The 26108-nt window shown below is 32.8% G+C and overlaps 2 protein-coding genes across 2 annotated transcripts; both read right to left on the bottom strand.

The window, feature by feature from the left end:
- Nucleotides 1–4558: 4558 nt before the first annotated feature.
- Nucleotides 4559–8028, bottom strand: LOC108468556 (probable 1-deoxy-D-xylulose-5-phosphate synthase 2, chloroplastic). Its single transcript, XM_017769436.2, has 10 exons — nucleotides 7620–8028; nucleotides 7354–7545; nucleotides 7104–7268; nucleotides 6857–7007; nucleotides 6464–6735; nucleotides 6101–6374; nucleotides 5705–6012; nucleotides 5344–5625; nucleotides 4977–5264; nucleotides 4559–4858 (listed from the first exon to the last, which is right to left on the bottom strand). The coding sequence occupies exons 1-10, from the start codon at nucleotides 7695–7697 to the stop codon at nucleotides 4721–4723; spliced, it is 2148 nt and encodes a 715-aa protein (XP_017624925.1). The 5' UTR covers nucleotides 7698–8028; the 3' UTR covers nucleotides 4559–4720.
- A 2657-nt stretch (nucleotides 8029–10685) lies between these two features.
- LOC108468843 (xyloglucan endotransglucosylase/hydrolase protein 22-like) lies at nucleotides 10686–12057 on the bottom strand. The gene is made up of 3 exons (XM_017769702.2): nucleotides 11579–12057; nucleotides 11312–11505; nucleotides 10686–11214 (listed from the first exon to the last, which is right to left on the bottom strand). The coding sequence occupies exons 1-3, from the start codon at nucleotides 11834–11836 to the stop codon at nucleotides 10824–10826; spliced, it is 843 nt and encodes a 280-aa protein (XP_017625191.1). The 5' UTR covers nucleotides 11837–12057; the 3' UTR covers nucleotides 10686–10823.
- Nucleotides 12058–26108: the final 14051 nt, after the last annotated feature.

Raw genomic sequence — 26108 nt, 5'->3', positions numbered from 1 at the left:
AACTAAGCAGATTGTATAAAGGACTACCATAACCTATTTAGGCATAAAGAACGTGCATTCTTGTGATCAATGGAACGTTTCTATTAAAGAAAATATAAAAGCATAACATGAATAAAATAGGAAACAATGAAAATGTAGAAAGTTGCCACACGAATGAAGGAAGCATTTCATTAATGCTAACAGGTGCCATCCACTACAATAGTAATTACTATTGTGTTAGATCTTCTTTAGACAAAATGTTAGCACCGTAAAACAAAATTTGATATAAAACTTAACAAATTAAATCTGTCATGTCAGATTATAAATAATAAATAAAAAATAAGACTAAATGCGAAAGTGTACTTAAATCTATTAAAATTTTAAGATATTGAAAATTGTGATTTTAATCTTCCCAATAAACTTACAAGTTTTTTTTTTGTTTTCTTTTTGATATTTATTTAATCACTTAAATTCTTTTTTTTTTGTTTTGCTTATTTGTCTAGATCTTGGATTTTCGCATCATAATATGTCAAAAGTAAAATGATGAAAGATAAGAATAAAGAATTTCTCAACAAAAATAACAAAACAAGAATAGATGTAGAGAGGGGAAAAAAGGAAAAAATAAGGATCCTGAAATCCCAAAAAAGTCTTGTTTATAGGTATCTAGATAAGAAATTAAAGTAGCACCTAGGAGGAACAACGCTAAAAAGCCTCAATTGAAGATAAACACATATTCAGAAACATTTAATACAAGGGTACAATGATTAGGGAAATAATCATGACGCTTTAAAATCTCTTTGGGCCTTACCAAAACTTCCAAGAGCATCTCTAGAAATCTAACTCAACTCAAGTCACTTATAATCCGTCTTTCATCTAAAGGGCAATTGTTATACTCTTATCATATCACCTTTCGCCAAATCAATCAACGCCTACTCTTAAAGATAAAACGTAACAAAGCTAGATCTTATAAACTCACCAAGAACATATTCTTACCTTTGCTTTTCCAAAGCCCACGTCACATTAGGGGGGGATAGGAAAGAATCCATTTTTGGTATTTGCCAATCTATACCTCTTCAAGCCTAACGAGACTTCGTCCAATCATATTACATAATCCCTTCGCTTCAACTCCAATGGTGCTTCTACTTGGCATTGGTCACTCTACCCTGTATTCTTATAAAGTAAAACGTTTGATGGTTGGGATACACACCAAGTTGTCATTTCTCTATAAATACTTCATCTCAACACCAAGGTAAGAAAGCAACAAGATCAATTTTACAACCCACACTCACCTCAAATACCACCTCTAACCCTTTAAAATTATCATTCTTAGTGTCTCTCTACACTAGCTACATTGTGAAATACCGCCATCCCCTGCCCAACACTTTGTATAACTTAATTTCTTTTACCCAGGTTAAAAGTTCTATTTTCTTTTTCAATTAAATCATAGATTGAATTATCTCTCACCAATTTACTTCGTTTTAATTAAATACACTTTATAAAATTGGAAATTCCTCGTACACATAAGAGTTAGTTGCAATAGGCATCCCTAAACTATGTCTCTCAATATTCTAAATCGGTCCCTAAACTTCAAAGCATTCTAATTATATCTTTAAATTATCAATGTTACAACAAGTCCTTCCATTATTAAAATCGTTAATTTAATTGTCGAATGAAAAATTTTATGACATAATTTAAAATAAAAAATTTAAAGAAAAGTAAAATGTTGTCACACAACTTTTAGAAGTTAAAACTAAAAATGAAGTAAAACCGAAAAAAAGAGAGAGTGAACAATAAAACTGCTATAAAAGCTACGAAAATCTTAAAACCAAAATTTCTACATCATCCATTCTCACAATATTCAGTTTTCTTTAAAATTTTCATTTTGAATTATTTCACATGAGGTATGACGTCTAATTTAACGATTAAATTAACAATTTTACTAACGAAAGAACCTTATTGATATAATTTCAATAGTTTAAAGATGTCATTAGAATTTTAAAATTTGAAAGCTAATTTAAAATGAAGATCATCGTTTGAGTATACCCAATGTCATTAACTCTAAAAAACGGTTGTCAAACATTTTAAAAAATTTAATTTATTATACGTAATCACATCAACTACTTTCATAGAATATACCAATTTAAATGATCAAATTAGTTTTTTTTTTAACAATCTCATTTTATTTTCTGATCATATTTGATCTTTTTGACGCCTGAAACTACTTATAGCTGCTCCCCAACCCATAAATAAGAGGATAATACGCTTTAACACATTCAAACCTCTATCCTAAACTCAATCTAGAATTGATTAAATTATTTAAATCCATCACCAAATATTATTGAGGTTTAGGATTAGATATTTTAGACATCCCTAAAAAAAGGTAGCATTACCATACCACAATGTCCCATAATAAATTAATGTTTTGTTTAAAGTTGGAAAATGACAATTTCTGGTATCTTTCCTTGGGACCATCTTTTAATTTGTTGCCTCTTCAGTTAAGGAAAAGGTTATAATTGTCTTTTTATTATTAATATTATTTTTCTTTTGAAGAATTAAAAATTATAAAAATACCTTCGTATCCAAACTTTAAAATGCAAAAAAAACAAATTAAATAAAAACAAATAATTAAAAAGAATATGAAAAAAAACTGGTAATTTTATTATTATTATTTATTTAAAGTTTATAATTAACTTTTAATTCAAGGTATTGATTAATATATTTTTACTTTAATTATTTAGTCGATTAAGTCTTAACTTGATTAACATGGACATGTTACCAATATAGGAGGACGTGAATTCAAGTGCACAGAAGTACATTATCCTCCTATATATGGATTGAGAGTAGTTCTAAATATTATGTTAAAAAAAGATATAATTAGAACCTATAATGAGATTGTTAAAAAAATCCGACATTATTTATAATTAAGTATACTTTTATAAAAATTATTAAAAACAAGAGAAACAATATTGAGGAAATTTTTTTCCCTATTTAAGAGTTTGATGTTACTGGATTTCTTATTTATTTGGGGCTAATTGTAATTATTGAATATTGGATGTCTCAAACAAAAAAAGCATTTATTTGTTTTAAAATTAAAGTTATTTTTAATAATTAAATATTAGAAAAATTAAATAAGTACGAAATATATGTTAATGTTCTATAAAATTATTTACTTTGTTGAATATGATAGAAGTAAAAATATTTATTTAATTAAAATAAAAAAATCTAGATATATATATATATTAGCTAACACAGCATAGATTCATAGGTAAATAATATTGGTTTAATTTGGACAAGTTTACCCTCGGAACCATAAGAGAGATTTTGGCACAAAAATCTACAAAAGTCACTGTCAGAAATTTAGAGTGCCTGACAGGGCGGGCAAATGGGTCGGCCAACCGTGTCGTTTTTTTTGTCTTTAAGGTCAAGGACAATTTTGGAAATGACATTATTTTTGCTTCCTTTTTTTTTTTTTCATTTTATTTGAGAAAATAATTTAAAATGTGACTTAAGATTGTATCTGTACTATATAAGTTAAATTCTGCAATAAGTCCCTGAACTTTGTAAAACTTATGGATTTAATCTTTATATTTTAATTTGATCACTTTTAGTCCTTGTAAGTTTCATATTTTAAGTCTTGACCCAAACAATAGCAATTAAGTTAATTTAGTTAAATTAATCTCTAGTCATGTACAATGTATGTAGTTGTAGATTTAGTTTGTATTTTCCAATTGGACCGTTCAAAGTCCCTATACTTTTTCGAATTTTGAAATTTCAATTCTGACAAAAATACCAACCGTTAATACATTAACTAGATTTTTATTAAATAATAGGTGGATATAACAAACTGACATGATATATTACACATATGATACTATGTTTGTCGTATCAAAATTTAGAAGTAGCGAACTTAACTTAATAAATTTAATAGTTTGAAAAGTACAAAACTAAAACTGACTACATTAAAATATATGATTAAATTCACAACTTTTGTAAAGTATAGGGACAAATAGCAAAATTTAACCTACCATATATTAAAGCTTAACGTAGTTAGAAAATTACCAAATACCCTTCATTTTATAAAATAACAAACATTATTTTAAGGATATTTATATCTTTTATATTTTGATAAATCTAAAATATATATACATATAAATGTCAACTATGAGATTTTATCCCCAAGGTATCATAATTTTAATTGTCTCGACCTTATCATTTCGGCTAAATTCACATTTAATTTTTGTACCAAGTTTTAATAGATTTGTTACATAATTATTTTGACTCACAAACGGGATATGTCATTATCTAATATTTATAAACCTAATATAAGAATGGCTGATAAGCAAAAAATTGAATAAATAATTATTTAAAAATAAAATTTGAAAATTCAACTCTTTTTTTTCGTATAATTAAGGTATCTTTTATGTTAGTTGTAAGGTTTATGAAAACTACTTTTTTGAGGGTTTGTGACTACAGGGGCGTTCCTAGGGAGACTAGCAGAGCCCCTGGTCTCCCCTAAAATAAAAAAATTTTCATTTATACCCTTTAAAATTTTTTAAATTTTGAATTAGTAAATGTGAAATTAATGCAAATACATTTTAGCCACGTGTATATATTAATGCAATACAATCATCTCAAACATTCACTTACACGCACAGGTAAACCTACCACACACATACACTAAACTATCATACAGGTGTACCTATGAATCGAACTCTAATTGCCTTATATTATACATTTTCTTTTACATATCTCCCCTGGTTTGTCCTAGTAGTGATAAAACTGTGGCGCCGATATGCTTTGAGCTCAGCCCTGCCTCTTTAATTTGATCACTTTGAGATCCATGGTCAATGTATCTATCTGGTAGCACCATTGGCCTCCACTGCACCATTTAACATTGATGTTAGAACCATAATCATACAAAATCTTCAATTTTCATTACTAGCTTAGATATTAACCTATGTTATCACTAACTGTACATTAATGGATGATAGTGTTACCTTAAGCTTGCCATCTAGTAGTCCGTTCAAGCACAAGAAATGAGAGACGTGGGTGCTAAACCCTCCGATTGATCCTTCTTCCGCCGTGATCAATATCTCATGTTCTCGAGATAGTTGTCTTAATAAATCTCCGTCAATTGGCTTACAAAAACGAGCATCCGCCACCGTTGTGGAGATGCCGAGCATTTGTAGTTGCTCTGCTGCTTTCATACAACTTTGTACGATTGTTCCATACCCTAAAATCGCCACCCTGCCACTTCCTTCTCTTAGTACTCTTCCCTTCCCAATCTGAACATTTTTGAATTTCTAGTTAACAACGTATGACTGTTTTCAACTAAAGAGATGTAGTAGGATAAAATTGATGTACCTGTAATGGTGTTCCTTTGTTGTTTGGTGGGAGAATGGAGCCAATGCCATTGCCCCTAGGGTACCTAAAGCAGCTAGGACGATCATCGATGGCGGCTGCCGTGGCCACCATGTGCATGAGCTCAGTTTCGTTCGAAGGTGCCATTACCACCATATTAGGCAAACATGCCAAAAAAGTAGTGTCGAACGCGCCGCAATGTGTTGGTCCATCTGCACCAACCAAGCCAGCCCTGTCTATTGCAAATCTTACTGGTAGCTTTTGAAGATCAACATCATGGGCAACCTGCAATCAATGAACTCTTTGTTATTATCAGATTCCGATCACATCATTACTTTGAAGTTAGCTTATAACTTGGAATTACCTGATCAAATCCTCTTTGTAGGAATGAAGAGTAAATGGCACAAAATGGTTTGAGCCCTTCAGAAGCTAGACCAGCAGCAAAAGTAACAGCATGTTGTTCGGCTATACCGACATCGAAACACCGGTCTGGGAATTGTTTTTGGAATAAATTAAGTCCAGTTCCTCCACTCATGGCGGCATGGATTCCCACTATTTTATCATCTTCATCTGCTTCAGCTATTAAGGACTCTGCAAAGTACTGAGTATACGATCGTGTTGCTGACTTGTTCTTCATTTGTTTCCCGGACTGGGGATCGAATTTCACAACCCCTACACGAAGAAGTAAAACACCCGTGTTAAACACTACTAGGACGAAATTTACTTCGAGTCCGCTTAGGTAGTGCCGAATTGTAATTACCATGCATTTTATCAGGTGCAATCTCAGCAGGGGCATAACCTTTTCCCTTCTCGGTAATGACATGAATGAGAACAGGCCCTGGGGCTGGCATTGATCTAACTTCATTTAACACAATAACAAGGTCTTCTACATTATGGCCATCCACTGGTCCCATGTAGTATAGTCCTAGCTCTTCGAATAGGCTAGCCCCTGAACCACCAACAACTCCTCTCATGTGGGAATCGAATTTGGCAGCGATTTCATGTGTCTGTCCACCTATTTGCTTTGTGATACCCTGTCAATATGTCAAAACAACTTAAATAAGACCAGTTTGCCTAGTTATCATAGTGAAGTATTTAGGTTCGCATAGCCAAATTTAGACACCTTTGCAGCTTCGCGAAGTTGACGAAACTCCCTGCTTGATTGCAGCTTTGTTAAAGCTTTGCTAAGAGCTCCAACTGGTGGAGCTGGACCGTCGATTGTGGCAGTCGGCAACGAAACTTGCTTGTTGTCATTCAAGATGATGATGAGATTAGTGTCAAGATAACCAGCGTTGTTGAGTGCTTCATAAGCCATTCCAGCAGTCATTGCTCCATCACCTATTACTGCAATTACATGATTGTTCTTCCCTAACAAATCTCTCCCAACTGCCATCCCTACAAAAATGGAAATAAAGCATCCCACCATTATCAGCTTACGTTAACTTGCATTTACTGTGGTTGCAGATGTAATAACGAATACTATTCTGAACAATGACGAAGAGCTTCGAACAAGTACCTAATCCAGCAGAAATGCTAGTGGAACTATGTCCAGTTCCAAAGGCATCATGAATGCTCTCTTCCCTTTTCGGAAACCCTGCTAAACCGCATGTCTGTCGAATCGAATGCATTCTGGATCTTCTACCAGTTAAAATCTTATGCGGATAGGACTGCAAACACCGAAATTCAGTATGTCAATAATGAATAACCCATCATACATCAATGGAGCTAACTGTATATGACAATAGACAACATAACATTATTACCTGATGCCCAACATCCCAAATAATCTTATCCTTAGGAGTATCGAAAACATGGTGAAGTGCCACTGTTAGTTCAGCCACCCCAAGGCTTGCACTGAGATGCCCACCAGTGTTTGACACTGTATAAACCACCTCTTCTCGTAGTTCATCAGCTAACTTCCCAAGCTCCTATAGTGTTAAATGAGTAAATACATTGTTTTCTGCTTCGTACATCACATAGTTATAGCTAATAGTATAGTAATTAATTATTTACCTGGATGGAAAGATTCTTCGTATCAATGGGATGGTTTATGGTATCAAGAAGTGGAGTAGATGGTTTTTCTCCTGAGAAGTTAAGTAACCTTTTGATTTGTGTTGCTTGTTGGCCTCGTTTAGCCATGGTGTTCCTTTCATTATTAGCATTCCCCGTTTCCAGCTGTGCTACTGCAACTCCATTGGATCGAAACTGCAATAATATCAGTACACACTGTGAGTGTTCATCAATGTAAAACTAATGAAAACTTGGCCAACAAGACACACCTTGCGATAAATGGGATTATATCCATCTTGGTGTTGCTGCAAAGGAAGATAATTTGTTCTGAAAATGGAAGAAACCATTGCTTCGTTGTGATTAAATAACTTAAGAAGCTGTAAATTGTGTTTGTTTGGGTGGAAAGTAGTATCAAATGTAATAATGGGTTTGACGATGAAATTGTGAAGGAAATGGGTGCAATGTTAGAGGGGGACTTATAGGCTAAAGTTAACTAAGCTTCCATAATTAGAAATTACTTTCCCCGTCAAAACACTATGCATGATGATGCCCCTAAAGATAACTCTAATCACAGTCAAAGTCATAACCATCTTCAATCTGAACCTCGTAATTTACCCCATCATATATAATTACACTAAACAAAAATTTCCGAATAAATTTATACAACTTTATGTTACTTTCAAACAGATTTTTCTTGTAGGAAAATTTGTATGAAAGTGAACCTATCTTTAATAGATACACATGATAATATTATTAAAAGATTGGCATTAAGCTCATTTATAACGTAAGTTTATAGTATATATTATAATATATTATATACAAAGATAGACTAGAGATGTGCAAATCTCAATCATGCAGCTTTACCTACTACTACTACAATCTAAATTAATAGACAAGGACACATGTTTTCCCACTTTAATTTTTAAAACCATAGATTTACATTATGCATCACGTTTGAATTTTGTGTTTCCCACTAGCTACAATGTTCATAATATAACAATAATTTATAATATACTACTCACTTAATTGTGTAAAAATTTTCAAATTTTTTAAAAAAGTAATTTAATATTTTTTTTTGCGCTCAATTGAGCACTTAAACTTTTAAAATAAATAAAAAAGACCCTCAAACTTCTTTAAAAAAAGTAATTAAGCCCCTACTTTTTTTTTCAATCAATTGGGTACTTGAACTTTCAAAATACATTAAAACGACCCTTAAAGTTTTTCAAAAGCAATTAAGCCACTGCTCTTATTAAAATTAGAAAAAATTTAAAAAATATTAAATTTTAATAAAATCGTAAAAATAAAAAAATTGTAAAATTTTATAGTAATCATAAAAAAAATTATAAAATACATCAAAAAATCCCTTTAACAATAAACTTTAACTGTTGATCGTTAAAGTTAACGACCCCTAGTTTTTTCAATTAAAGTCATCACGTGTCACAACACAGTGTGACATGTGATGAAAAATAATAAAAAATAAAAATCCATAAAAGTTATAGAAAAATTATAAAATGTTTCTTTTGGTACGATAATTTTATAAAATTTTTTACTAAAATTTATATTTCTTTACTTTTTTATAATTTTCTTACGACTTTATAAAATTTTATAATTTTTTCTAATTTTAAATATTGTTTTTCTAATTTTTAATAAAAGCATGGGTTTAATTGTTTTTTTTTAAGTTTGAGGGTATTTTTTATGTATTTTAAAAATTCAAGTACCCAATCGAGTGTAAAAAAAGGTATGGGCTTAATTGCTTTTTTTGAAAAAGTTTGAGGATTTTTTGTATCTTTAAGCCAATACTATTTAAGGGTTGAGTTAATAGTCTAACGCTATTTGAAACCAAATTTTTTTATGGTTATCCATTTCAACAATATCTTAAATATTTTACAACTACATCAATATTTTTTTTTCATTTTTTCATACTTCAAATACTTTTTATTATTGTCTTGTCGCGTCACTTTCTAAAATAATTATCAAGCTTATATTAATTTAAATAATTTTGAGCTTCTAAATGTACAGGTGATCATGGATTGTGTCTGGTCAGTCTCAATAGAATTTTAGGTGTGTTTTCTAGGCCTGAGTTCGGTTCGCCCAAAAATGGGCTTAATATTTTGTCCAAGCTTGGTCCGATAAAAATGTTAAAACTTGAGCCCGACTCGTCTGTATTAATTTTTTATATTATTAATTTCATATAAAATAAATTTAAAAATATAATATACTAAAAACATTAAAATAAATATTTTCCAACAAATTAAAAATAAATTAAAAATTATTTATACTTAAATAACACTAATATAGGTGCAACTTAGCAAACAAATACATCTAGAAATAGTAGCAAAAGTAACTATATAATAAGAGTTATATAATATCTAAATAATAATAAAATAGTAATATTATAATAGTGAGATGACACCAAAACAATAATAAAATAGCAGCAAAAGTAGTGAAAACAACAACAAAAAGCAAAAAAATTTTTTTTTTACAAATTCGAACTAAGCTCGAGTTAAGAAAAACTTATCCAAAATTTGACCCGATTAAAAAACAAACATCATTTTTTTTTTCTTACTTAAACCTTTTCAATTTTTGAACGGTGGGATGAGATCTACCTAAATCCCTATAAAATAATGCTGTGGAATGTCCTACCGAGGACTTGTTTGGAATGGATGTATGTATATTCCACCAACATCAAGTCGGCTGGCACACAATACATGAACAAATCATTGGCAAAATATCACAATATAGTAATATAATATAATTGGTCCACTTTAAAAGTTTCCATTATCATACACAGTCCAATTCGAATATATATATATATATATATATTGCCCACTTAAATTTGCATTTAAAATGCAATTTTCTTTGTATAAAATAATTAAATTTTGAGCTTATATTATTGCAGTATAGAGATTTCCGTATTCTATGCAAGTCAGATGTGTTGACTTTTAATAAAAATTAATAAATTATGTCAAAAGTTCTAATATAATATTTAAAAATATAACATTTTAAAAATATAACATTTACCGAAAAATTTATATAAAATAAAGACGTCACATCATTTTATAATTATTATCAATTATTTAATGTCATTTTAATATTTTTATTATTATTGACATATCATTTTGATAATTTTTAAATTAAAATTTAAACTCTAAACTCTTAATCTTTAATCTTGAATTTTGAATCTAGGGTCTAAGGTTTGAAAATAAAAATTTAGAATTTAAAATTTATGGTTTTAGAGTTTAGAGTTCAATATTTAATGTCCAAATTTAATGTCCAAGATTTAAGTTTTAAGATCCAAAGTTTAAGATTTTGGTAAAAATATTATTAAAATAATGTGTTGAAATGATATTAAATAATTATTATTGAGCTTATATTATACATTACAAATGGAGAAAATTTTCTCCAAATAACTGTCTTTAACCACAATTTAATCAATAAAATCTCTGGTATAACAAATTAAATTAAAATCCCTGTTAAGGAGCAGTGCATTCTTTAGGAAGTCCCTGAGGGAATCGCTTGGTGTCAGTGCAGTAATTGTAAATCATGTAATTTTTCTGAACCCATTTCAGCCTTTCTTGGCTCGTTATATCCAGTTCTTGCGATAGCCATGAATTTTGAAAGGGCGAGGTGGAGGAACATGATGATTTCCCGGAGGACCAGACACATGCATCAGCCTTGTAATTCCTGTAAGCAGCAGTGAAAGGAGCTTTGCTCCAATCTGTCTTAACAAGACCACCTCGAGTGGCCCAATCATCGGCGTTCCAAAGACTCGAATACACACTCATCGGCTGGCTCTTTGGGAACGCAACGCCCGTCGTTTCCAAGTTCTTGAACTCTCTGATCGGAGTCCCATCAACAGCGAAGCTGTGAACATTCAAAAGAATCACAATTAAACATAATGAAAATAATCGAAACTGTAAAATTAAAAAGGAAGGGGGGGTGGCTGTAAAAGAAGACATACATAATACGTTGAGGGTTCCAAAGAAGGGAGTAGGTGTGGAAGTCTTTGGTGGGATCGAACCAAAGGTAGAACTGTTGCTCTTTGTCACCTTTGCCTTGTGTATATACATTGGTGTGGACTATGTATGGGTCTCCGCTTAGGTTCCCCAAGAACTCGAAGTCGATTTCATCCCATGTTGACCCTTCCGAACGAAGCTGCAATTGTCACCCCACATATCAGCACGGAGTTGTAATATAAATAAGAGACAAGTATGATGATAAAACTTACATAGTAAGTGGTAACAGTGCCAGCAGAGTTGCCTGGGACCAGCTTAATGTTCATATCAATTTTCCCAAACAGATATTGGTTCTTGGATTGAAAACCAGAGCCGGAGAATTTGTCGAGGGTGAGAGTGAGAAGGTTGCCGTTTTCGAGAATCTTGCCCCTGCCATCACCCCAAGTAACATCGATGTCTTGGTTAAAGTTGGCAGCTGAAGCAAGTATTACAAAGCTGAATAAAAGAGATAGAAGCAACGAAGTGGTCATTATTTTGGTGGGTTTGTATTGTAATTTAGATTACTGATGTTTGAAATGGGGGAGTGATAGAGGGTGGTTATACAGGGGGGAAGGATTTGGTGAAACAGAGTAGAGAGGGGTTGTTTGGAAGCTTCGTGCAATGTGTTTCCCTCGGGACATTGAGTGAATCGAAGTTGTAAACAGCTGGAACCATAAAAGAGAAAGAAATAAGGGGTCCAAATGTGATAATACATAACTAATGGCTGTTCCTTCCTTCCAAAATGCATGTTTAATTAATGGGTTTGGTGCCTTCTTCCGATGTCTGGTTGGTGCAAGCAGATAGATATCAAAGTCAGGAACTTAATCGGATTTTAAAATTTGAGCTTTTAAATAAAAATAAATTATTTAAGATAATATCAATGAGTGTTAAAATAAACTTTAAAAATATAGGTGTTTTTATATCCAATAGTAAATTACATTAAATTTTTAAAAAGAAATCGTGTATTTGAATTTTGAAAATATCGAAATGAATCTTCAAATAAACATGATTGATTTGTTGTGCAATTTGAGTGAACTGAAAGATTTCATTAGCTTAAAATCAGTAGTGTTAATTAATGTGAGTCATTGTCAATAGCGAAACAAGGGAGAATAGCAAATTTTTTCATATGATTTTTAAAATTTTTTAAATTTTAAATTAGTAAAGATAAAATTGCACTTTGATTAAACCTAAAATATAAAAATTTAATTTAATCTTTTAAAATTATAAAAATATAGTCTATTAAAATAATAAAATTATATTTTTCTATTGTAAAAATTACAATTTAATTTCGACTCTTAAAGGATTTTTAATTTCACCCCTTGTTATTGTCATATTGATTGACTAATTTTTGGGACCAACAAAAACTCATCCACTTATCTCATCATCTCAAACAAAATTAATATTTAAATTAATTATAAAATGTCTAACCAAATTCACATTTTAACATTCTTTCAATGAAAATTAAAATAATTTTCATGCTTCGCGTTAGGTTGATTATTCGTTTATCTCAAATTATGGAGTATAAATTTGAAGGCTAAAATATACTTTAATCCTCCTATTTTTTCAGAAATTTAAACCCTCTACTTTTGAGGATAAATAGACATAAATGAATTATTTAATCATTAAGTAGAAATTAATCACAAATAATTAAAATAGAAAAATAAAATTTAAAATTTGTTAAAAAATATATTTGAACATTAAGTAGCAAAATAAAAAAAAACAAGTAACTTAAATGCAAAAATAAAATTTAAAAATTATAAAAATTAATTCTTTTTCAAAATACTAAATTGTCTTTATTAAGTTTTAATACCTAAATTACTTCTACTAATTTTTATAATACCTAAACTACCCTATTTACTCCTAATGGCTATCAAAGGAGATGGTTTTATTATTTATAGATAACTTTTCTTTTCATTTATTATCTATACTCAAATATAAATTACTTTAAATAAAAGAATTACATCAATTAGCTTTTTAAAGTATTGATAAGTATTAAAAGTAATATGTTTTAACCTCATTTTTAATGCGTTTTTAGGTGATAATTTGACGTTAATTGTGAATTTTATACTCCTAATACTTTAAATTTATGTTTTGATGCCTAATAGAGCATTTGGGAGAAAAATGAGCGAAAAACGAGTAAAAACTAAAAAATCAAAGCAAGCTATAGGACCTATACGAGCAGGCCCATTTCACAGGACCATATGACCCACATGAGCTACCATACGAGCGTATGGTAGGTCGTGTCGATTGCGCGGATTTGCACTCTGAATAGCAAAAAATCATGATTTTTAGGTTTTTTTAGGCATTCTAAGACATATATATGACAAAAAAATAAAAAGATAGAAGGGAGCCATTATAGAATTTTCAAGAAAATAACTCGAAAAACACCATTGAAGCCGATTCTAAATTAGATTTCCGTCAAGATTGAAGAATCCCAGTTGATTTCTTAGGAGACTATCATAAGTTTCTTTATTTCTTTCGGTTATACTGTGTAGCGACGTGTAAATTTCGCTTTGGTCGCTAGTTGAGGCGATTATTTGAACATTTGAAAATGGAATTTCGGTTTTAAAAAGAAAAGAAGTCACCACCGATCTTTTTCTAGGTGTGATCGGGCACCTAATAAATCCTCTTTTTTTAAAAAAATTTATTTTTGAACAAAAATGAAGGCCGAATTTGGGTTTACGCGAAAAATTCAGAGGAAAATAGGGTTCGGGAGTCGGTTACACGCGAGGAATGTATTAGCACCCTCGCGACGCCCAAAATTGGTATCTTGTTAAACACGCGTTGTCTTAATTCTCAAGAATACAAGTTTAATTTAATATTTAATCGCGATCCGTTTGAAATACGAGAATTAGAAATTTTTGGTTTTTTAGAAGGACGTCTCGTTTTTAACACGAGCCAATGATATCCACCCAACATAGCGATGAAACCGGTGATTTAGTGTTGAAATCGATACGTTGCCTTATTTATTAAAAACATAAAAAAAAATATCATATGCAATAGGAATTTGTAAATAATGCGAACGATGATACAATTAATGACAAATATTAAAATGCCATATTAGAATAAAAATAACAATAATATTCACAATAAAGAAAATGATAATAAAAATAATGTTCTAATAATATAATCACGAAATAATATATTTGTAATAATAGTAGAAAAAACTAATATGTACATAAAAATACACATGTATATATATATGTTAATAATAATGATATAATGATAATAATACTAGCAATAATAATGAAATACAAAAGCAAATATAATATAATAATAATATTAAAATAAAGTAAATAAAATATTATATATAAATATATATACATATATATACATATATAATAAAAACATACATTAATAGTAATAATATTAATGACGACGATGAGAATAAAAGTAACAATACTAATATATTAAGTTACAAAAGTAAAATAATAATAATGATAATGATAATATATCGTAACTATAGTAAAATAATAAGTAATAATAATAACGTAAATAATAATTGTTTAAACCATCCTCGGTTTAAAAATTTTAAATTTAAAAAAAAAGGGGTAATCGACTTTTGAAAAACAAATGCATGGAGTCGCCACCGATCTTTTGTTTTGGTGTGATCGGATCACCTAAGAATAAAACATTTTTAGTTTACTAAAACAACGATTCTGGTCTACGAAAATATGAGAAAATGGGCTCGAGAGTCGGTTACGTATGAGGAAGGATTAGCACCCTCACTACGCCCAAAATTGGTACCAAATCAATTAAATACTGTCCTTATGTCTAAAATTAAAAATGTTTTTGAAATGTGGTTCTTTTTTTAATAACATTTGAATAACCCGAGTTGGTTGCCAAAACTTTCTTGTTTCGATATCCAAAAGTTTACAATTTGAACTTGACAAAAGGATGCCCAACTATTCGGTCCAACGAAAAACCGAAAACCAGCACAGTAGGGCACGATTTCTCGAATTTCCGAACATCGAACATTGCCTCACCTTAGAAAATACGAGTGAAATTCCGAAGGGATCTTTGATTGTTTTGAGCAAATGAAAAAGCGCAACCCAGCACGATAGGGCTCGATTCTCAAATTGCCAAACATTGAACGTCGCCTTCGTTTTGAAAATTTTTTAATAAACATGAGTGAAAACCTAAAGGAATATTCGATTGTTTTGAGCAAATGAGAAATCACAACCCAGCACGATAGGGCATGATTCCCGAATTATCAAACACCGAGTATCGCCTTTGTTTTAAAAGATTTTTAGAAGACATGAGTGGAATTTTGAAGTGATATTCGATTATTTTGAGCAAATGCGAAATTGCAACCCAACACGTTAGGGCACGATTCCGCGAATTGCCAAACATCAAATCTCGTCTTCGTTTAAGGGATTTTAAAAGATATGAGTGAAATTTGAAGTGATATTCGATTATTTCGAGCAATCGCGAAATTGCAACCCAACACGTTAGGGCACGATTCTGCGAATTGCCAAATATCGAATCTCGTCTTCATTTTAAAGAGTTTTTTTTTTTAAATGTGAAACTAGCTTAAAGCGCATTAATAAAATGGAATTAATCATGAAATTCGGATTTTATAAAACCACATTTCAAAAATCGAATGAAAACGATGAGATGGGGTAATTGACATATATGAGATGTGATCAACTAACAAACTAATAATTACATATAGCGAACCTAAAAATGTAATCCAATTACAACAACGCATGGAGAATAATTAACATGACGATATGAAACAATGAATAAATAATATGCAACGATAACGTACATGACACAATAAAATGATTACTACTAGATACACGAAACAAAATGCAAATCGAAGAAGCAATTAGAGGTGTGCTTGGGCCGGGCCGGGCCAGAATATGGGCCTGAAAATTTATCCAAGCTCGGCCCGAGAAAAAAATGGTAGGCCTGAGCTCTGCTCGTATCCGCCCGATTATATTAATTTTTTTGCTTTTTTATTAAATAAAAACTTTAAAATATAATAAATCAAATACATTTAAAACATAAAACAAATATTAAAACAAAAATAAATAAATAATGGGACTAAAATAATTATTAAAATAATACATAAATTAAAAATATAATAAAAAGTAATTATATTAAAATTGAAAAATTGAAACAAATTAAAACTAAATTAAGAATTAAATTATATTAATAACAAAAGTTTTACAATATCAAAATAACATCAAAACAACAAAAAAGTAAAGTAAAAGTACTAAAGTTATTTAAAATTAAAAATAAAAATTTTAAAATAATTTAATATTAAAATCGGGCGGGCAGGCTGCTCGAGCCAAAAAAATCTTACCGAGGTCTGCCCGTTTCTAAACAGCCTCGTTTTTTATCCAAGCCCGTTTTGGGCCTATATTTTACCCAAACCCTCCCATTTTTCTAAGGGCCTTGGTAGGCAGGCAGCCGACCCATGCACACCTCTAGAAGCAATATGGCATAAAATCATTCTAAATTAACGACGAATAAAATGGCACCTAAAACGTGGATTGACAAATTTGCACATATATAAAAACTAGGGCTAGATATATATATTTTTTGAAATGGATATTATAAAAATGAAGTTTAAATTAAAACGTATGCATAATATTTTAAACACAAATTCATTTAAACATTGACAAGGTACATGAAAACTTAAAATATGAAAAATGGTGGAATACACGATAAGATATACGTACCAAACACACACACACATATAAATATTTAGGAATAATTATTTGTAAAAGGTAGCATGAAATTGATAATGTACATAAAAAGGATAAGTAAATATATAAATTATTCATGTAACTAATCTTTTAAAAAATCTAATCATACACACAAAAAGGAGAAAAAAAACTATATGTACAAAATACATAATTTATAAAACTATATTTATAAAGGAAATTTAAAACAAATAATATATAACATAATTTTACATGTAACAAATTAATTTAAATTGATGGTACATACAAATAATACATACATAAGGATAATAAAATATAAATGTAATGGCCCAAATTTGACCGGGCCTTTAAAATCAAAACCAAAATTAAAAAATAAATAAATGTTTATTTAACAGTCCAGATTACAATGCCCAGGCCCAAATACACAAATCCAATAAACCCTAAACTAACCCGTTACCCTAACCCGATTGCAGTAGCCCAAACATTGACCCATTTACACCCTTGACCCATTACAATTACCCTTGACCCATTACAATTACAAAATAGACCCAATTACACCATTTAGCCCAAAATGCCTATACCCGTTACAAACCCAAAATTTCCTAAGGCCCAATTGACCCAAATGGTTGCAGCCCCAAGCAAGAAACCCTAAGGTTTCTGCCCACTATCTTCTCGCGCCGTAACAGTTTCTGGAAGCTTCGGGGGTGTCGGTACAACTCCCTAGATTGACGCGCCATCAATGCGTCCGTCCCTCTCATGATCGTCCAAGCACCGCGATCTCAGGCCTCCCTTCTAGCCTTAGCACCATCATTAACGCCGAGATCGTTGGGATACCTGCAAGAAAAGGAAACGCAGCAGATACGAAGAGCAAGAAAAGGAAACTAAAAGAATCTCAGCATATCAGTCAAAGATACCATAGACAAGAAATCAGAGATTTCTTTCCTTATGTAATAAATCAGTAGGCTATAAAAAGCCTTTGTAACTCTTGTAACGATTACGGACACGCACATATACTCATACAGAAATAAAAGAGAATACAAGCAGTTTCAAAGAAAAGGTGATTTAACCGTGTGTTTTTTAGAATATATGCATGTATGTACATTATTTTTTAGCAAAAGTAGTAGCTTTTAAGAAGGGGGAAGAGATTACCTGTGGAAGGACGAGGATTTTAACCCTCAGACCACCGTACAGGGCGGCGCGTGAGCGCGTGAGGAGATCCCTGGACAGAAGCTCAGCGGCCCCAGGATCAGCCCCCGAATCCTCTTCAGAGGATTTTTTGTCTCTTTTTTTTAAAACGGATGTTAAAATGATTTTTAGGGGTGAAATGTGACTTATATAGTCTGTTTAAAACGGTGTCGTTTTACAACTATAGGATCCGCGCGTCGACCCGATTACCCGGGGAAGGTCCGCGCATTTTTGAGAATTGGGCTAATTGCCCAATTGATCCTCTCGCTATTTTTATACTTTCAATTCTATTTTATTTATTGTGAAATTTGGTATTAACATTTTAATTCTGTTTCAATTGGACCCTCCCAATGATTTACAATCGTATTAGGGGAAACGGTGACGTTTTGGGAATAGGGCTATTTGCCTAATAACTCCCTCTGATTTCGCAAATGTTTCAAATTGGGTCTTAATTCAGTTTTAGCTTTGTGAATCTGCCCTATAATTTTGTTAAACATCAAATTTAGTCCTATATTTATTATATTATTCTATATATATATATATATATATTGTATTATTTGTTTATTTTAATTTTACTTTTATATTATATATTATAAAATTGTTTTATTATGAGTGTTATTTTAATTATATGTTGTTATTACTTATTATATATATTGTTTTCCTCAAATTATCACTATTTTTATATATTATTGTATTTTTCACATATATTATATATTTATTAATTATATATATATTTACATGTTATTTTATATTATATCTACTATAATTCTTATATATTTATATTACATTTTATTATATAATATTTATTTATTTTTTATATATGTTATGTATATCATGTATGGTCAATTATATTATTTACATTTATATTGTATATATTATTTCAAAAATGAAAATTATTATTATTAAATCATATTTTTAACTCACACTATATATTTTATTAATTAATTATTTATTTACTATATATTATTTTTTAAAACTAATATTGTTATATTATGAAATCTCTACATACTTCTAAACCAATATATTATCATATAATTATTATTCTTTTATATTATCTATTAAATGCTATTTTAAAATGGTTATGAAATGTCTTGTTTTTCAATTGTATGTATATTTTGTTAACAATCAATTTTTTTTATATATATATATTAGTTTCTTTTCATATGTTTTATATTGTATGTATCATGTATGTGTTAAGTCTATTTTATAATATGCACTATATTTCTTTTATTTGTATACCATACATTATTTGATTTATGTTTTTATATCATGCATCATTTAAATATTATTTCGTGTGTTTGTATATTTCGTTTATTCATATTCAATACATGTTATACATATATCCTTGTTTGCATTTTTTTACCTCGTATGAATTATTCTTTATATCATAGTATTCATTTTTATCTACCTAGTGCAATAATATATTATTATGATTTATAATGTAATACGATTTCCCATGCATCATCTTTAAAAGATAAGGCTCCAAAATTTTCAAAAGTTATAAAGGCAATACGGTGTTTGAAAGCTTGAGAAAAGTAGTGCCCTAACTTATTGGGTTGCAACTTTTCTCGTTGAGTTTGAATAGTCAAGTACCCTTCTAAGTTTTAAGATTTTCAAAATACGAGCAACTGTCTTGGAATTTCAAAGCGTTGTGTCCTAACTTATTGGATGTGGCGATTTGTCGTTTCGAGATAGGGATTTCCAAAAAGTTAACTTAGAGTCAATGTTTTGATACGAGTGAACCCAAATTTTCAAAATCAAAGTATTTTAAAGAGGATTACATTTTAAAATTTTTTAAATTTCCGACATTAAAGACACTTGATAACCAATTAGGTACCAATTTTTGGGCGTTACGAGGGTGTTAATCCTTCCTCGTACGTAACCGACTCCCGAACCCATTCTTTTATTTCGTGGACCAAAACTAATGATTTTTTTAAAAACAAAATGTTTTAAAGGTGATCCAATCACACCTAAAAGATTGGTGGCGACTCCGTTTGCTTTTTTAAAAATCGATTCCCATTTTCCAAAACTCGATTTGAAAATGGTTTCGACAGCTTGGCGACTCCACTGGGGACTAATAAGAGAGTCAAGCCGTGTAATTGATTACCTCTTGTCTTAATGTCGGAAATTAAAAATTTTAAAATTTAATCTTCTTTGCATTACATGTGTTTGTGTTATTGCATGTGTTGCTATATTCTAATACGCATTGCATTTGCATGACCGTTGTGGTCACACCCCTAAGTGGGAGTGAGAAGCTACGCCTTCGTGAGGTTTTCGCCTCCGTGCAGGATAGTGGATCACTTTCGGGATACATCCGTACCTATGGTTTCGTGAGATTTTCATCTCCGTGTAGCCATAGGGAAATGTGTCCCCCTGAACTGAACTCGATTCAAATGAGCCTATAATGGGTGAGGATCGAGGAATCTGTTGGTTCAGGTACCTCAACTTTAGAACTAAACCACATATAGAAGGACCGTAAGAGCTCAACCTAGATAGAATTATATTGTAATTATTACCCTTGCAGGTTATCTTTGAGTTTATTGTTATCATGTGATACTAACTATCTCCTTTCTTTTGTTGCATATCATTTCGCATTTAAAAGGTATCGACTTTCGGTCAGTTTCTAAGTTAGAGAGTTTTATTATGGAGAACGGACTTCTTGATAGAGTGGAGGGCAATGCCAACGTCCATAGATGGTCTGAGCAAACTCAGTTAGAAAAGGGAGATAGTGTAGCTGCGGGATATATATCGGAGCTGCCAGAATATACTCGCATCAGTGTTACGCAGAATAATCTTCAAGAGCTTAAGGAGATTTGGGATCAATGGGGCAGCAAGACTAAACAGTTATTCTACGGTAATTACGGAGATTTACCTTACTTGCTTGATGTTCAAATAGATGAGCATTTGTTCCGAGCCCTGGCTCAATTTTGGAATCCAGCGTACAGTTGCTTCACTTTCGGGGAAGTAGACTTGGTGCCTACCGTAGAGGAGTACACTGCCTTGTTACGATGTCCCAGGTTCCAGATGGATAGAATCTATTCTCGAGCTGTTAATGTCCCAACCTTTTGGAAGAAATTGATGGCTATTACAGGGATGAGTGAGCCGTGGATTACAGCCAGGATTAAAGAGAAAGGTGAGTACAAGTGCATTTCATGGGATGCTTTAAAGGGCCTGATTTTAACGCATCCCGATGAAACAAAAAGGGTAGATGTATTTGCCTTAAGTTTGTACGGATTGATGGTGTTCCCTAGGGCTTTGGGATATGTGGATGAGGCAACCACAGATCTTTTCCATAGACTCAATAAGAAGGTCACTTCCGTCCCTGCAATTTTGGCAGAGACATTCAGGTCTTTAGGCGCATGTAGAAAGGCTGGTGCAGGCAGGTTTGTTGGTTGTGCACAATTGCTTCTGGCTTGGTTCTATAGTCATTTTCGGTTGATAGATAAGGTTGTTTGTCGGGTTTTCTTCGAGGATTACTCACCATGAAGGATATAGTTACTTGACTAGGAAAGTTGATGTTCCAGAGGAGAATTGGATGGCACTTTGCAAAATCTTCATCGAAAGACGTTGAGTGGAGAGCTCGTGGATGATTCTGGTGAGATTCTTTCTTGCTTGCGGCGGTTCGATTGGGTCCCTTTATTGGGAATTTGGGGTGCCATTGGTTATGCCCCTTGCTCGTGTTAAGGCGATTCGGTTTGAGGCGATTCGTGCCAAGAACTCATGGGTTAATTCAAAGTGAGTTCGCATATAGAGGAGCAGATTACAAGAAAAGGTCGATTGAGATCTCTAGCGCTTGGAACAAGACGTGTCGATTAAAAGGAGTAGTTATTGGCCCTGCTACGACTCCAGAATATGTTGAATGGAGAGGTAGAAGGATTAATGATAATATTCTTGAGCCAAATATGGAAGGAGCTCGACCAATGGAGGAATACCTGCAAGTGATGCCCTCGGAGTTAGAAATTATGAAACAAGAATTTGAGAGGAAAAATCTGGAGCTCGAGAAAAGGATAGCAGAGCTTGAAGAAGAAAAGATGTACTTGAGTTTAGATATTGATGTCCAGAAGATGGAGGTTGAAAAAGAAAGAAAGGAAAAGAGGAAAATTGAAGAGGATAGAGATGACTTGAAGGAACACTACAAAAAGGCACAGGTATCCTTGAGAAGAGCGAAAATAGGAGGGTCTTCAGATCAATTGCAGAAAGAGGCCCAAGAAGGAAAGGCTAGAGCTGAGTACTGGGAAAAGAAGTTTTAGGAGATGCAATCACGGAATTTGGCATTGGAAGAAGAAAATAAAGAGTTGAAGTCTAAAGTAACTGAGCTTGGAAGATCCCTTCGTTGGCATCGCAACCAAGACTCTACAGTCGAGTTAAAAGAGCTAAAGATTAAAGTTAAAAATTTGGAAGCAGCATTGCAGGAAGGTAAACTTCAAATCAAGCAACTCGAGATGCAAGGAAATTATCTGAAGGGAGAGCTTCATCAGTCTAGAGGGCAGATTAGAGAAAGGGATCATGTCATGGAAGAAGCCATAGCTCAGATTCGAGATGTTGCTGAATATGTGCAAGACTTGGCTGTACGAGCCGATGTATTAAGCATGATGTGTGGGACGTCGTCAGACATCGGAAGGGAGCTAGCCCTTTTATTAAGTAGAGTTAAAACTTTGGGCACTAGGGCGAAAGCGTACTTGTAATCCACTTATATGTAAAGATATTCTTTTTCTAAATAAAGTTTTCTAAATGAGATTGAATCGAGATTGATGCCTTTGTTGCATTCATACATTTTGCATTACATCATATCATATGCATTCAAGGTTATAGAAAAACCCTAATTAGTTAAAGTTTCTTTATAAAGGTAGAAAAGAAAAACTGGAAGTTACACATCCTTACGGCACTCGCACTAAAACTAAGAACATGGATCAAAGGTTTGAACAGTTGCAAAAGGATATGCAAGACCAGTTGCAAGAACAGTTGGCTAGAATGCAGAACGAGATGAGGGAGCAAATGATGGAAGCTCAGAGGAATATAATGGCCGAAATGGCTCGATTCATCGAGGGCCACCGAGAAAGGAAAAGCTCCTATGGCCATCACTGAAGAGGAAAATGAAGGTCCTCCTCCAGGTTTTACACCGCCGCATGTATCATTGCAAACTGAGGCACCTCCTAGAAGGCCATCTACTACTGTGAGGCTTCAACATGGGCCGATTAATGCTAGTGTTCACGTGAATTTCCCGATTGGTTCAGGACTTAATATGGGTGATAATCTTACTAATCCTCTTGTTCCCGATCTAGATATGGTGGAAAAAGAGGATTTGAGGGTCGAAGCTGCAAGGCAATTGGATGAACGCTGCAGATGGTTAGAAGAAAAGTTCAAGGCTTTGGAAGGCACTGGCAATAATCATGGGGTTGATGCCAAGGACTTAAGTCTGGTCCCAAATCTAGTGTTACCTCATAAATTCAAAATGCCAGAATTTGAAAAGTACAATGGCACTACTTGTCCAGAGGCCCACATCACAATGTTTTGCAGAAGAATGACGGGGTATGTAAATAATGACCAGCTGTTGGTCTATTGTTTTCAAGATAGTTTAATAGGTGCGGCAGCCAGATGGTACAATCAATTAAGCCGGGCTAGAATAAGTTCATGGAGGGATCTTGCACAAGCCTTCATGCAACAATACAGTCATGTAACAGACATGACCCCTGACAGGATTAACTTACAAAACATGGAGAAGAAGCCTAATGAGAATTTTAGGCAATATGCACAGAGGTGGAGAGAGGTAGCAATGCAGGTCCAACCACCACTATTGGAGAAGGAGACCACTATGCTATTTATTAATACTCTGAAAGCCCCATTTATTACCCATATGATTCGAAGCACTACTAAAAGTTTTGCGGACATAGTTATGGCAGGAGAAATGATAGAAAATGCCATAAGAGGGGGAAGAATTGAGGGGGAAGTAGCCAAAAGATCAGCCCCAAGAAGAAAAGACAACGAGGTAAACAATACAAGTGATTTCAATTCAAAAGCAGTCACAGTTAGCCCACCCAAAGTAGCCACAGTTGGGCAACAAGGCTCTCAAAAGGAATCCAACACTAGGCAGGAGAGGATGCAATTTACACCTATACCTGTAACGTATAGAGAGCTCTATCAAAATCTATATGATGCACATGCTATAGCCCCTTTCCATTTAAAACCATTACAACCTCCGTATCCTAAATGGTATGATGCAAATGCCGATGTGAGTATCATCTTTGAATATCGGGCACTCAATCGAGAATTGTCTTGGATTCAAGAAAGTCAGAAAAGGTTGATCAAGAATGGGGTTTTGAAATTTGAGAATACCTCAAGTACGGAGAATCCTTTACCAAATCATGACAATCAGGGAATAAATGCCATTGGTAAAATCGGTGAAGTAAGGGAAAAGGGCAACGTTGAAGAGATAAGGATGCCTATGAAGGTAATCAGGGAGGAGATGATGAAGAGGGGTATGTTGACTTTTAAAAATGCGTGGGACTATGGTGAGTTCCGTGAAGATTGCGAGGAATTCAAGGCCTTGGTGCAAGGCTTTATGGACAACAAAAAGCTACAGGTTTATGAAGGTAGCTCTAATGAAAAGCAAGTATGTGTGTTGGAAAATGAACAGCAAAGAACCAGTAGACCAAGGATCATTATCTCCTTGCCAGGGAATAATGAAATAGGGACACCAGTAGCGCCCAAGGTTATTATCCCTACACCTACTCCTTTCCCTTACAAAGATAGCAAGAAAGTACCATGGAGTTATGACTACAGCGTGACGGTGCCGGGAGAAGGAAACATAGCCAGTGCATCTAAAGATGTACAAGATGAAGGTTCCCATACGCGGAGTGGAAAGCGTTATGACATGGGGGACATCAGAGTAGAGCCCACAAAACCCAAGAATGTTGAAATTAAGAAAAAAAGGTGAAGTAACTGTTAACGAGCCAGTAGGGGAAAAGGAAGCTAAGGAATTTCTAAAGTTCTTTAAGCATAGTGAGTACAGTGTGGTCGAGCAGTTGCGTAAACAACCAGCACGCATATCGGTTTTGGCCTTACTGCTAAGCTCTAAAGTGCATCGAGAAGCGTTGTTAAAGGTACTCAACGAGACATATGTCACTCATGATATATCTGTTAATAAGTTGGACCGGTTGATAAATAACATCAATGCTGATAATTTCATCTACTTCAATGATGATGAAATTCCACCCGGGGGCATAGGGTCAACTAAGGCTTTGCACATCACCACTCGTTGCAAAGGATATACGCTTCCAAGTGTACTTGTTGATAATGGGTCCGCTTTGAACGTCCTTCCATTATCTACATTGAATAGATTACCCATTGACAGCTCGTACATGAAGACGTGTCATAATGTGGTAAGAGCCTTTGATGGAACTGAAAGGAAAGTAATGGGGCGAATTGACATCCCTTTGGAAATTGGACCAAATACATACGAAGTTGACTTCTTGGTAATGGATATCAAGCCCTCCTATAATTGTTTATTGGGGAGGCCATGGATACACTCAGCAGGAGCGGTGCCTTCTTCACTGTACCAAAAATTGAAGTTAGTGACAGACGGACGCTTGATAACCGTCAATGCAAAGGAGGACATCATAGCAGCTCACTAGTAAAGCCCCTTATGTGGAGACAAACGAGGAGGCTATCGAGTGTTCTTTTCGTTCCTTGGAAATTGTTAACGCTACTTTCATTTCAGAGGGAAGTAAGGTGCCGCTTCCTAAAATATCTAGAGCAACAAAGATGGCCTTGCAAACAATGATGGGGAAAAAAGCATTTCCAGAAAAAGGACTAGAGTTGCAAGGAGGGATTCAAGTCCAGAAATTGATAGAAAAGAAGGATCGCTTTGGTTTGGGCTTTAAGCCAAACTATAAACAAAGGAGAC

This window comes from Gossypium arboreum, chromosome 8 (assembly GCF_025698485.1).
Source record: "Gossypium arboreum isolate Shixiya-1 chromosome 8, ASM2569848v2, whole genome shotgun sequence".
NCBI classification, from domain to species: domain Eukaryota; kingdom Viridiplantae; phylum Streptophyta; class Magnoliopsida; order Malvales; family Malvaceae; genus Gossypium; species Gossypium arboreum.
Note: the sequence above shows the minus strand (reverse complement) of the source record. Positions and strands in the feature narration are given on the sequence as shown.